This window comes from Montipora foliosa, chromosome 13, assembly GCF_036669935.1.
Source record: "Montipora foliosa isolate CH-2021 chromosome 13, ASM3666993v2, whole genome shotgun sequence".
Lineage (NCBI taxonomy): Eukaryota > Metazoa > Cnidaria > Anthozoa > Scleractinia > Acroporidae > Montipora > Montipora foliosa.
The window spans coordinates 34,436,105-34,451,104 of record NC_090881.1 but is presented as its reverse complement, the minus strand read 5'-3'; the positions used below and the strand labels follow the sequence as shown (position 1 = coordinate 34,451,104).

General features: G+C 39.9%; 1 protein-coding gene across 1 annotated transcript in view; it reads right to left on the bottom strand.

Moving 5' to 3' along the window:
* Positions 1-179: 179 nt before the first annotated feature.
* LOC137982270 (uncharacterized) overlaps positions 180-15,000 on the bottom strand; it is a 17,180-nt gene continuing 2,359 nt past the window's right edge. Inside the window, exons 2-7 of the mRNA XM_068829348.1 lie at positions 11,508-12,438; positions 7,636-7,747; positions 4,922-5,557; positions 4,325-4,360; positions 2,961-3,596; positions 180-2,401 (exon numbers count right to left, since the gene is read on the bottom strand). Of these exons, the coding sequence (XP_068685449.1) occupies positions 195-2,401; positions 2,961-3,596; positions 4,325-4,360; positions 4,922-5,557; positions 7,636-7,738 (3,618 nt within the window). The 5' untranslated portion in view covers positions 7,739-7,747; positions 11,508-12,438 and the 3' untranslated portion in view covers positions 180-194. The remainder of the gene's footprint in view (positions 2,402-2,960; positions 3,597-4,324; positions 4,361-4,921; positions 5,558-7,635; positions 7,748-11,507; positions 12,439-15,000) is intronic.

Here is a 15,000-nt window from a genome sequence, read left to right as displayed (position 1 = left end):
ATATTGTTGATTAATTATCTTCGAAAAATGCATGGTTACCCCCAATTTTCTTTTTGGATTTCAATAACACTTGCTAAGATCTGCTTTTCCTGCATATTCAGAAAATATTCCTGCATAAATACCTTTGAATTCGTAGGCACCGTCCTTAAATAAGAATCCCTGAAGCACATGTCTGATACAAGGTGGCAGAGAAACTACCAAAACAAAGTTTCAGGGAAGATTTTTAGAAAAAATATAAGTATACCTTGGATCTTTCTGTAGAGCTTTTGAAGCTGATACTTTTTGGACCATTGTTTCATTTCAAGGTCTTTGCCCATCTTGAGAACGTCTGCGCAAATTTTGCCTGCTGTTGCCATTTCTTCGGGAAATCTTTCGTGCACAAGCAGCGCCAAGTAAGTCTTAATCTCCACCTTCCATTTGTGGTTTCCCTCGATGGTGGAATCAGCAATTTCAATCCCTTTCTCAAACATTCTTCGAGACTTGTCAAAGTTTTGACTCTTTTGATGGCATATTCCAAAGGTCTTGTACAAAGGAATCGATTCTTTCTGATCCAATACTTCGATCGCCTTCAGAATCCTAATAGCTTTGTGGTAGTGATGTTTAGCCTCTTCCAACTTTTCCTGATACAAATAGGAATCTGCGAGGTCCTTGTGGGCGAAAGCAGTCCAGAGATGCTGCCCATAATGTTCCTGACGAAAACTCAGTGCTTCCTCGTAGTATTTACGAGCCTCGTCGTGCCTTTCTAAAAATTTCTCATTATGTCCCAGCTGTACAAGAATTCTGCCCTTATCAAAGGTGCTACCAAGGTCTTCTTCCTCAAATATGCTGATCGCCTCTTTTAGAATAGGTTGTGCTTTTTCTCTGCTACCACAGTCCTGTGAGATATGTCTGCCATAATGACTCAGATAAAAAACCTGAGACGCCTTCTTAAAAAGTTCACGATGTTCATTGTGCATTTTAATGGCTCGGCAAACAAATTCTTCACTAGTACTGCCATGCTTCCTTGACTCATGATGACGAAGAAGCAATATCTCGACCTGATTTGTTACTTTTCCTTGCTCTGTGGCAAAATGTAGAAGACCATCTAGAAAACCACAATAAAGCTCAAAGGGAACACTGAATTCAATGTAGGATGCCAACTGTTGGCAGTTATCAACAACGGCTTTAAGTTCCCTGCAGTCTCTGATTTTCTTCCCACGAACCTCTTCAAGAGTCGACTCAAGATTGATCCTTTCTTCATTGAACAAGTCAAATGATTCTTTGCACGTGTCTTTGCCCCAGAATTTATCTGAATTGGGCACTAGAAGCGACAGGAAGTGCTTGACAAATCTCTGTTGGCCATGGTCCAAAATATCAGCAAAGTCATCTCTTTTTCCCATCTGCCTGGCATAGTCTCTAATGAGTAAGTGAATAAGGTATCGATGACCCTGTTTTTGGATCAGGCACCTCTGCTTTAGTTTCGTCAGACAGTTACCACAATTATCCACAATCATTGCTTTGGCAGCTTTTTTGTCAAAAGATCGAACAAACACCGACAGACAAACTAGTGCATCCATTAGTGGCTTGTCGAGTTTTTCAAACGCTATTTCCATCATTCGTTGAAGACCGTGACCAAGCGTTTCTGTTGGGCTGTTTTCCAGTCCTTGAATAAGCTCTTCAAAATCGTACTCAGATTCTGATGACAACAGGGGTCCAGCAAGTCGAAGTGCCAGTGGAATGTTCTCACAGAGTTCGGCTACCTTTCTTAACTGAGCTTCTATCTTGGGGAGGTTATCCGAAGAAATTTTAGCGCCACCCTTTAAAACTTCTATACTTTCTTTTTCTCCCAAAGGCTCTAAGTCTACATGCTTAAGCCTTAGGTCTGAGACCAAAACGTTGTCAGATCGCCTTGAAGTAATTAAAAATTTAATTTTTGGGCGAGAACACATCCTCAAGTCTCTCAGCATGTCATTGAACGATTCTCTGGTTTCATCTTCTATAGAATCTTCCACATTGTCCAGAATAAGGACTATGTTATATTCAAGATGCCTGCACCAGCTGAGCAAGACATGACGAGGGTTCTCGTTGGCTCGTTGATGTCCAGGTTCACACACGTTCAAAATTTCTCTCCATTCACCTTGCATTTTACATGTACCTTCCATTTCAAGTTGATGAACGTCTCTCAAGGAACAAAACTTTACAACGCTTTGACATTTCTTTTTTAGTTTGTGACCTGCCTGAATAGCAACAGTAGACTTGCCTATTCCTGAAATTCCACTGACAAGAACTCCAGCAAAAGGACTATTATCATCTGCGATGGCTTGAAAAATTACATCAACCTCCTCAGAGTGGCCGTGTATGTTAGAAACCTCTTCTGGTAACTCACTTGTCGGTTGCGTTGTCATCATTTCGTTCAGTACAACTGAAAAAAGGAAAGAAAGAAACTTTGTTGAAAATGAAAAAAATGAAGGAAGTATAGGAGGAGAAACCTTACTAACCGAGTACGAGGTCCGTACTGTAAGTTACGGACAGAGGTTTTTTTTCCTGTTGATTTATTTCACACTTGGGCCATAAATCAACGGAGAACAAGGAGGATCTGTAACTTTCTGTGCGGACCGAGAAAAAGAGGTTAATAAGATATTTATTATATCTCTGAGGTAATCAGGCACACGGAAAAGCAAACTAGTTGAAGTCAAGCGAAAGGTTCAACCGCAACAAAGATTGCGGCGTCAAAAACCCCTACATCCACCACCATTCTCCACTCCCCAAAAGGGCTTTTCAGGGCCAATGAAACACAATCAGGGAAACGACAGAACAGAAAAACAACACTAGACATTTCATGCCGGCACCCAACCTACACTATGCCATGCAGTTGTTAATTTTGATGGTAATCAGCAGCTAAGGAAAACCTTCTACTCTCAGAAGACATCAGTCATCAATACTGCTGTAACAACACCAAGTTTTTGCTCCCCAAAACTTACCTGCATCTCCAGAAGTCGTCTTTTGACACTCCCACTCATTCAATTTGTCCTTAATTCTTTCGTCATCATCTTTCCACTGCTTCAGACGTTCTTTGAAATGTTCTTCATTCAATGGCCCCATTTCGTGTTTCTCTATTTCATGAATGACATCTTCATATTTAGCTCCTCCCAATCGCACCAGTGTGTTCTGGATCTGATCTTTGTATTTACAGAACACTGCATCATCATTAACAGAGGCCTCTTTGGCATGGGCCGATACTGCATTCACACAGTATTTCAAACGCACGATGTCAGACTCATAGCTGGTGTCAGATGAATGAGGAGGTACATTCCAGCCAGAGGATGGAGGACTCAGGTTACAGATTGTCCTCAAAAGCACAATCAAGAGCGAAGGGTCAAAGTTTGTGGATGACACTGAAGAGGGTTCAACTGGATACAACTGTCTCCACTGCACTGCATTGAGGATTCCTTCTTTTCGAAGAGACTGAAGCTTAGAGTGCACTGGCTCACGTTTTAAGGCACTGCAAAGGTCTTGTGTACGAATTAGTCTGTCAAACACATCCTTCAAGACTCGTGAGCCCTGCCTGACCAGAAGGCAACACAGCAGTGTGTACCTGGTTTTTCCATCAACAGCACCTGAAACAAGTGTCAGAAAGGACCTCTTAGCCAGGGTATCATTCTGGTTACTTGAGGGGCCATCATCATGAAGACCTCATTTAAGGTGAGTTTCTTTTAGTTTTCAGGATTGTCTACAAACAACAGTGGCTGCGTACTTTCAATTGAAAATTTCACCACTTATAGGATCACATCACCAAAGCTCAGTAATAGAGTAGTTTGCCTACTACAAGTTACAGATTCCAATCTTGTTCAACCTGAAAGTCTTCACCTGTTACTTTTGTTACTCTACAAGTAATTTTAATAACTGATTTGCTTTTGTGTTTAGTCCAATCATATCTTCACGCTCAACAGGTTTCAATGGAAGAGTGACTCAACACAAACATGCAACAACAAATGGTGAAATCAACAGACAGCCCACAGTTCTAAATAACCAATGGATTGTACTGGAAAGCTGGTTTACTAACTTGCAATAGAACACAGACCACACAAACAATGCCTACAACTTCCTGCAGTCCCTACAAACGACTTGCATTGTATCAACAACAGCAGCAATACACAAAGAGATTTATTTTTAATTAAAATAACTGACTGTTTTACAAACCAAAAGTGTGCAGACATTTATTGAAACTAAGATAAACTGACAAGAACTCCAGCAAAAGGACTATTATCATCTGCGATGGCTTGAAAAATTACATCAACCTCCTCAGAGTGGCCGTGTATGTTAGAAACCTCTTTTGGTAACTCACTTGTCGGTTGCGTTGTCATCATTTCGTTTAGTAGAACTGAAAAAAGGAAAGAAAGAAACTCTGTTGAAAATGAAAAAAATGCAGGAAGTATAGGAGGAGAAACCTTACTAACCGAGTACGAGGTCCGTACTGTAAGTTACGGACAGAGGTTTTTTTTCCTGTTGATTTATTTTGCGCTCGGGCCACAAATCAACGGAGAACAAGGAGGATCTGTAACTTTCAGTACGGACCGAGAAAAAGAGGTTAGTAAGATATTTATTATATCTCTGAGGTAATCAGGCACACGGGAAAGCAAACTAGTTGAAGTCAAGCAAAAGGTTCAACCGCAACAAAGATTGCGGCGTCAAAAACCCCTACATCCACCACCATTCTCCACTCCCCAAAAGGGCTTTTCACGGCCAATGAAACACAATCAGGGAAACGACAGAACAGAAAAACAACATTAGACATTTCATGCTGGCACCCAACCTACACTATGCCATGCAGTTGTTAATTTTGATGGTAATCAGCAGCTAAGAAAAACCTTCTACTTTCAGAAGACATCAGTCTTTCAAATACTGCTGTAACAACACCAAGTTTTTGCTCCCCAAAACTGACCTGCATCTCCAGAAGTCTTCTTTTGACACTCCCACTCATTCAATTTGTCCTTAATTCTTTCGTCATCATCTTTCCACTGCTTCAGACGTTCTTTGAAATGTTCCTCATCCAATGGCCCCATTTCGTGTTTCTCTATTTCATGACTGACATCTTTATATTTAGCTCCTCCCAATCGCACCAGTGTGTTCTGGATCTGATCTTTGTATTTACAGAACACTGCATCATCAGTAACAGAGGCCTCTTTGGCATGGGCCGATACTGCATTCACACAGTATTTCAAACGCACGATGTCAGACTCATAGCTGGTGTCAGATGAATGAGGAGGTACATCCCAGCCAGAGGATGGAGGGCTCAGGTTACAGATTGTCCTCAAAAGCACAATCAAGAGAGAAGGGGCAAAGTTTGTGGATGACACTGAAGAGGGTTCATCTGGATACAACTGACTCCACTGCACTGCATTGAGGATTCCTTCTTTTCGAAGAGACTGAAGCTTAGAGTGTACTGGCTCACGTTTCAAGGCACTGCAAAGGTCTTGTGTATGAATTAGTCTGTCAAACACATCCTTCAAGACTCGTGAGCCCTGCCTGACCAGAAGGCAACACAGCAGTGTGTACCTGGTTTTTCCATCAACAGCACCTGAAACAAGTGTCAGAAAAGACCTCTTAGCCAGGGAATCATTCTGGTTACTTGAGGGGCCATGATCATGAAGACCTCATTTAAGGTGAGTTTCTTTTAGTTTTCAGGATTGTCTACAAACAACAGTGGCTGCGTACTTTCAATTGAAAATTTCACCACTTATAGGATCACATCACCAAAGCTCAGTAATAGAGTAGTTTGCCTACTACAAGTTACAGATTCCAATCTTGTTCAACCTGAAAGTTTTCAGCTGTTACTTTTGTTACTCTACAAGTAACTTTAATGACTGATTTGCTTTTGTGTTTAGTCCAATCATATCTTCACGCTCAACAGGTTTCAATGGAAGAGTGACTCAACACAAACATGCAACAACAAATGGTGAAATCAACAGACAGCCCACAGTTCTAAATAACCAATGGATTGTACTGGAAAGCTGGTTTACTAACTTGCAATAGAACACAGACCACACAAACAATGCCTACAACTTCCTGCAGTCCCTACAAACGACTTGCCTTGTATCAACAACAGCAGCAATACACAAAGAGATTTATTTTTAATTAAAATAACTGACTGTTTTACAAACCAAAAGTGTGCTGACATTTATTGAAACTAAGATACACTGAAATACACCAATCACTGTTTACAGTCTCCATGGCCTTCAGTCAACCAATAACATCATGACTTTGATAACCAATCACTGCATCAATGACTACAGTAAAAATTTATGCCATCTACCAATGCTACACAAATCACCTGACTGTGAAGATGACTTTCGCTAATTTTGTCCAAACTTCAGTCAATGTCACCCTAAACAGTCCTTTGCAGGAAATTATACAACTTCACCCAGACAATTGTCCTTCACCTCAAGTTTATAAATGTGATACAAATCTGCTGCTTATATTGTACATTATTATATATTTCATGGGCTTCCATCACAAAAAGTTCAAGCACATCACTGTTAAGATACTTTGACAGCAAAAATATTTGAATTTTCATGGCCACAACTCAAAAATAAATAGATTTCTCTCAAATTTTGTCCAGATGTAGTATATTATGTCTTCAAATGCACTTTATAGTTTTCAAGTCATGGTCGTTATACTTTTTGAGAAAATGTAGATTTAAGAATTGAATGGGTGCAATTACATAATTTTTTACACCAAAACATTAATGCTTACTTTGCTGTTAAACTTTCCCAAAAAAAGCAATTCAGATCAGCTAATTTCAAAAATAATTTCAACTTAAATTAACATTCCTGTTTTTACTTGAATGAAGGTATCCTTTAGCAGTTACAGGTACAGTGTATGTGTATCAACCACACCTCCCACCTCCGTGACCCTGATTCAACCCTGGCCTCGGGTCGATCTCAATCTGACTCCGAGGGTTTTTCTCCAGGTACTCCGGTTTTCCTCCCTCATCAAAATCGACTCTCAGTCAATTACATCCGGCTGTGCGGGGATACCCTCGATAGGGGTAACCTCTGGTATCCTTCCCTTTCATTGAATTAAATGAATAAAGTTGGTATTATTATTATTATTATTGATACGACATCATTTTTTACGTAGTAGATAAAATATGAGCAGGAGATCGGCTCGCCATTGTAAACGCCCATACAGATCGGACGCGAATATTTTATCCTGCTTGTGAAATGAATACATTAAATTGAATGCAAAGTATGGTCATTTTAATCAGTAGAGATCTGTATCAAAAGTTAATTCTACTGTTCGATTTGTATTGGGGTTTACAGTTGTGTATATGTGATCTGAATACCTCCGGCTGGGATTGGTTTACACCCTCAATAACAATTAATGAAATTTACAACACGTAATAAAGCTCCAAATCTAACAATATTTACACCTTTAGCTCTTTAAGTAATAAGCTTTCAAAATTAAGATACAGAAATTCTTTTGGGTAAATGTATATGTGCTGCAATTACAGTTTACCAAATTCATGTATTTTTACCTTTGAACATCAAACTTCCTACTTTGCAAAACAAACTGCTATTGTTTCCATGCACTATGATTGTTATCAATTTGAAAATATACTGCTATTATGTACCAGAAACTAGAAAACATTTTTACCAGAATGTTGATGTTCCAATCTCTTCCCCTGCAATGATCCCTTTCTAACGCCTTTGATGCCCTCCCATGCTGACCTTTGACCTCGCTCTGGCTTTTTTGACATCTTCCCTCACTGTGTGCAAGAAAAGAAAAATTGATAAGAAGTGGGTCAGTTCAAGATGTAAAAAAACCATGCAATATTAACAGCATCACCACCATCAATCAGTCGCCTACAGCTCAAATAGGAAATGTGCCTTTAAAATGCATTTTCTAAAGAAGAGCCACGGGATTAGATGTTGTGGGTGGGAGAAGAGGTACGAATCAACCCAGTGCTCAGAAGTACCATTAATATTAACGACAAGGTTCAGTGCACATGAACCCTTCACACCAAGGGACTGACTGGAAACCTGTAATACTCACTTCTACTCCAAACCTACACTACAGGGAAGGATTAGGCAGGGTCGGGTGAAAAGCGTAGGAAGCAACGTGTAGGCAGGTTTGGAATGGATAAAAAGCAGGTTTCCGGGTAGTTTTCAAGGGGTGAACATATGTAAGGTTTTCAAAGTGAAACCACTACCCAGGCCCGTGGCTGATTTATGTCATGTTCGGGGCAAAATGTCAACCAAGGCACAATGATTCAAATAATAATCTTGTTTAATATTGTACTATTTGGTGAAAACGACATGGCTAAAAAAAATGTACAAATGAGGTAGGTAAGAAGAGAAAGGACAAAAATTATAAAAGATGAAGAAAAACAACAAAGGAAGCAAAAACTAACGTGATTGGTACTCCAAATAGGAAAGAAACTTTCAATAGTTTGCTTAAGGCGTCCAGTGTTTTTGTTTTTTTTTTTAAATACCATTTTAACTTGATGGACTTGTTCCTGTTGAAGTGTTGATGTACCAGAACACAGAAACCACAGGTATTTTATTTTATGATTATTAAAGCAGTGCTGGAAGTAACAGTCGGTCATCGGACATTGTCCGACCAATTTCACATTATGATCGGACACAATGGTCGAACATGTCACCAGCACATCTTGAGTTCTCTTCTTCAAGGTGTTGTCAGTCAATAAATTATGTCCGGTCCAATTTGTCAAATGTCTGACCAAAGGGAAGATTTGAAAGGACATATGTCCTCTGAATAAAGAAAAATTATTTACAGCACTGTTAAAGTAAGGTTCACAAAATAGTGTATTCTTTCTTCTAAGACAGAACTGAATTACTGCCTCTAGTTTTCCTGCGATCGTTTTGAAATCAATACAATGAACTACATGTATCAGTTCAAATTGTCCGGATTTCCTCCCGAGCAACATAAATAAACAATTCAGAGCACTTCAGCTTAGATAACAGATTTGAGAATTCGTCACCGCTAGATCTCAGGGAATTTATAAGAATCCTTTTGGCAGGACAAAATAATCATCTTGCCCACCCCAGGCAGATGACTTACTACTTACCAATTCTTTAGAAATGACACATTTACTTTAACGTGAACAACTCTATAGAGTTAAAATGGTAAGAGAAGTAGGAAAACAAGACGCAACGTAAGTGTTAAATTTCGCTCTAGGCTATACTTATGAAAATGTTGACCTGAAATGTAAACCATCACGGAAACATTTCAGGGAAAACATTAAAACAGTCAAGATTGCAAGTACATTATACTTATTATACTTCCGCATTTGTGGAACTATCTGGTTTTGATGATGAAACGGTTATCAAAAGGACATTAAAACCGAGTCTATAATAACTTTTAGTGCAGCTTATAACAGACGATGGTCAAACATGAAAGGCGATTAATTTTGGAAACACTTACTGCAAAAGACATCCATTTTGCAGGGGTTTACAAGAAATTAACCTTGTGGGAACGGTGAGCATGAGCTGTTTGACGTTTTGCAAGTTAGCCCCTGATGAAATAAACTGTTTTGCACATATTGTGTACATCGCGTTATTTACAGATTGACATCGGTGTATATTGCGCATATTGTGTTGCGATGCATTGCGATGCATTTTACAACAAGCCTTTAAGTGCTTGTTCAAACACAGATTTGGCACCGATAAAGTTTGAGCCACAATCACACCTTACTGTAGCAGTGGGCTCGCGGATAGACAGGAATCAGTCAAGTGCACAAATAAATGCGCTTGTGTCCATTGATTCCAGGACTTCTCTGTGTATGGTGCGACTACTGAGGCAGGAGAAGACCAATCCCCAACATTTAGAGTTAGTAGCGCCTACTCTAACTTTCCAGGGTTTGGATGGCCCATGGTCCAAAGACATCACATCCAACATTAGTGAAGGGAGGTGGGGTTTCAGTCCTGTCTGAGGGAAGGTCTGCCATGTGCTGGGTAAGTCTTACCCTTCTAAGCTTCTTACAGATCACACAAGAAGTACTGGTAATGGCTTTCGATACCAGTCCATCTCCACCAATGATCCAGTAACCAGCTGTGAGTACTGCACATGCTCCAAGAGTAATCTGTCGACATGATGGTGTGCTTTATCGTGATGGTGCTGAACAACAAGCTGAGAAGGGAGATGCCCCTTCACAAGAAAGGCTGGATGTTTCTCAGGAAAACTGAGAGGAGGGTGACGGAGGTGACCACCCAATGTGAGTACTCCTTCGCCATCAACAAATGGATCTTGGCGATAAATGTTTGAATTCTTTGTCTGTCAGGAACAATCTTGGTCTTTGGTCTCCTCCATTGTTGTAAGTAATTCTAATTAGTCAGTGAGAGATTCATTCTGGACGGTCTTAATAAATCATCACGTTTATAAGCTTAGAACTCGCTTATAAAGACCGAAAACAAGGCAAACATGTTAATACATTGTGAACAAAACCTGGTATCACAAGTCTGATGAAGAAGGCTTCAGGAAAGATAATTATCCATATGAACGATATATCATGCAAGTTTTTTCACTTGTTTATTACGGGATATTTGAAAGATGCTCAGCCTAGTTGTTACTTGTTTTTCAGCTAAATTTTCATGGGATCTATAGATTCATAGAGATATTTCGTACTTACATTCTTGTCTTTGGCAGTAGGCTTCTCTTCTATCACTTCGCATGCTTATTTTAAGGTTACAAATTGCTTTAAATTTGTCTTTAGCGAGAAATCACCATCGTCCGCCATGTTCGATTAAAAACACTGTGCACAGTGGTGATCACGTGATGGTACGGTTCAACATCAAATCTGAAACAATAGGGTGCCCCTTTGAAGTTTGCCTGGTTTCATAACCAGTCCCCTCTACTAACTATGATAAAACTGAGGGCAGACTGGCTATACAGTGTATCCTGTCAAAGTTTTCTCGAAGGACATCCACAAGAAAACGGCACAGCTGGACGTGCATAGTTAGTGCTCTCTTTGGTTGAGGCAGAGGCCACTGAAAAAGATGCCATATCTCAAACTGCTGGCCATATAAATATGGAAAATGTGCATGGTTTATTAGAAATCAAATCTGCCAGAAATAGCACCCAACAAGTGTAACAATCAATGGGTGCTAATTTGAGGCCATGGGAAGTGTGGGTAGCTATCTCCTTTTTCTTTCTGAAAGTTTTCAGTAAACTTACGGTTTGTAACATGGCTACAAAAAATTCTGTACCTATATGTAGGTGACAGGTGAAACATAAAAGCAAAGTGAATTACTTCCAGCGATTAATGAAGATGGATTAATGGAAAGTGTGTCCTTTAAACAAACACGAAAGTAAGCATAAAATTTACTTTACACATCACAGTTTGCATACTGCATGCAAAACAATCACTTGAATGGAAGGTCAATACTACAGTACGAAGGGTAAAACCAGTGTTTGCTCTGTTCTTGGTACTATACCAGAACCCAATGACTCTAGGACTCTCACAAATTCATGTAGAGAATACATGTCTTATTATTCCATTTCATTACCTGCACACTTGGAAGGCTTCCTTCCCATTCACGTTTCTTAAATTGCTAACTGATCATCATGGAATAGCCTCGAGATCAAAATCACTCTTCAAGATAGCATGAAAATGTAATTTCTTTCCCCTGAAGTCAAGCAACAAATTATTATTACTACACAGCACTCGAGAGGCCAAGCAACATTACTGAAATATGGTTAATGCTCTGTGTATAAATTAATGGAAAACAGACGAAGCTCAATGAGAAGATAACAGAAAAACTAAATGTTCATATGGATAGCTTGTAAAATCATCACAGTTAAGAGGTGAAAAAAGAAATTAAATTTTGGAAAGATATCATGTATTTCATACACTTAGTAAAATTGCCAATGGTGAATCATACACAGTTTCAAGAAAAATATTTCTATACAGTCAATGTTAATCCGCACCAACCCCACCCCCTAAACCTAGGAAAAGTGGGGACAAAACCTGACATGCGACATTCAAAACTGTCCCAGGATGCTGGGTCTTGGATACGATCCAAAGCGGGAAATTTCTCTGCTGAAGGATTGGAGTCTACAACTGTGTCACACTGAGACCGGGACCACACCAGACAGAGACTGAAATGGCAGAAAGAAATGCGAGTTAAACTTGTTGCTTGTTAATCTGTTTTATCCTTACTTTTTGCTTGCCGCCCAAAAATACACTGAAGTCACTGAATGGAAAACCTTGCTGACTGTTTGATGAAATTCATGTCTAGGTAGGCGGGCACAAGGCAGACACAAATGGGGACATTGGAAATGGAAATATTGCACCCTGAGCTGGGAACATTACCTCACTTTCTCTTGTTCTTTTGTCCAAATCACTGCTTTTCTCTGGTTGGGGGAGGGGGTGATTTACAGTGACAGGTGCATTAAGTATTCAAAATGATGATGAGGGCTTGAAGGGATGGCGTGTTTCTGGAACAAACAAGGACTTAAACATAATATGGAGCACACATACATTTGTTTTAGCACAGGTACCCATATTAAAATTACCTTAGTGATAGGTGGAAGAATAATGTGAATGCAAAAGCCTTAGGAAGGAAGTACAAGGATCTGAGAGAGTTTCACTTACCCCCAAAAAAGGATTAATTTTAGTTAAATCTGCCAAGTGCTTCCTTAGAAAACACAAAGGAACCCCGTTAAAAATCGAAGGAGGAAGAAAAACCCACATGAGAAGAGGAGGGTGTAAAGCAGGGAGGAAAGAGTGCAGGTTGCAGGTTGCAGTGCTTTTTTTAAGCAATAGACCACAAGTTTCTATGGTTTATTTAAACAATAGAGTGTTTCTGTTCGAGGAACTATCGGCTGATAGTTGCCCCGTGGAAATTTGATGTTCTTGAAACAAATATGCTAGTTTTAAGAACATCAAATTTCCAAGGGGCAACTATCAGACCGATAGTTCTGAGACATAAACACTCTATTGTCTTTATTGTTCACTACTAAATTTTCTTCCGCGCGCCAGCTCAAAAATCATGTTGAATTATTTTCAACTTTATTAGACGAAAGCCGTGTCAGCCAATGTAAAATTTGAAAAAGAAAACAAACAAAAACCCTCTTAATACAATTTTGATTGTTTATTTTCCATAAGGCCGCTTGTTTACAGAGGTATTTTCAGTGGACGACTACTATCCATCCGGGTATTTTCCTCGGACGGGCACTATGGGCTGATAGTGTCTCTCCGCGGACGAACACTATCTCGTCACATGATCAATTTAAACCAATAAGAATCGGACAAAATTTAGTGGTGAACTATAAAGGCTGATAAACCACGCGGGATGTTGGTAGAACACGACAAGAATTCGTAAATCACCAGCCGCAGGCGAGTGATTTAAGAATTCTTCGAGTGTTCGTCCAACATCCCAAGTGGTTTGTCATGCCTATAAACCATAGAAACCTGTGGTCTATTGCTTTTATACAATAATTCAAAAGACGTGCAATTTTTCCATGAGTTTACTGGCACAATAAAACATAGCTGATCGACCAATCGGAGCGCGAACTTTTATTTGGTTATTATATAATTTACCATAACTGAAACAACCCAAACCTTTACAAAATGCTAACCTTAGGCTTAAACATTACTTTCAGCCCCAATGTTAGCATTAGTGGAGTAACTGCTGAATACCCCTCCATTTGAAGTTATAACCCTGAAAAAGCTGGCTACATGGATACGCAGTTATCTCCTGCTAACGCTTTAAGAACGAGAAATACATATATGTCATACTTGCCTTGTGTCTGCTAAGTGGCTACGCGGCTACGCAGTTGTGAAGACCACCCCTCCCCTTCAGAATTTGTTAGTAAGGGAATGAAGTGGCTACGCGGCTACGCGGCTACGCAGTTGTGAAGACCACCCCTCCCCTTCAGAATTTGTTAGTAAGGGAATGAAGTGGCTACGCGGCTACGCGGCTACGCAGTTGTGAAGACCACCCCTCCCCCTCGGAATTTGTTAGTAAGGGAATGAAGTGGCTACGCGGCTACGCGGCTACGCAGTTGTGAAGACCACCCCTCCCCTTCGGAATTTGTTAGTAAGGGAATGAAGTGGCTACGCGGCTACGCGGCTACGCAGTTGTGAAGACCACCCCTCCCCCTCATAATATGTTGGTAAGGAAAGAAGTGTCTTTTTATATTTCAGGCAAAATAATTTACGCCTACCTTAAATCTACGTATAAGGTCCGCAGTCCCACAGTCGATGAACAATGAACTAAGTGTTAAAATGGAGTGGTACCGTGGTCCACAGTCCCGTAGTCGATGAAAAGTGTAGTTGACCGAACCGCAAAATGAAAGCTAAAATTTTACGAGAGTTCTTAGGCCTAATCACTGCAAAGAGCGCTTAGGCTTAATCAGTAAACGAGTGCTTTATTCTTCACATTATCTCGTGAAAAGTGTAGTTGACCGAACCGCAAAATGAAAGCTAAAATGTTACGAGAGTTCTTCGGCCTAATCACCGCAACGAGCGCTTAGGCTTAATCAGTAAACGAGTGCTTTATTCTTCACATTATCTTGTGAAAAGTGTAGTAGACCGAACCGTAAAATGAAAAGCTAAAATTTTACGAGAGTTCTTAGGCCTAGTCACTGCAACGAGCGCTGAGGCTTAATCAGTAAACGAGTGCTTTATTCTTCACATTATCTCGTGAAAAGTGTAGTTGACCGAACCGCAAAATGAAAGCTAAAATTTTACGAGAGTTTTTAGGCCTAATCACTGCAACGAGCGCTTAGGCTTAATCAGTAAACGAGTGCTTTATTCTTCACATTATCTCGTGAAAAGTGTAGTTGACCGAACCGCAAAATGAAAGCTAAAATTTTACGAGAGTTCTTAGGCCTAGTCACTGCAACAAGCGCTGAGGCTTAATCAGTAAACGAGTGCTTTATTCTTCACATTATCTTGTGAAAAGTGTAGTTGACCGAACCGCAAAATGAAAGCTAAAATTTTACGAGAGTTCTTAGGCCTAGTCACTGCAACGAGCGCTGAGGCTTAATCAGTAA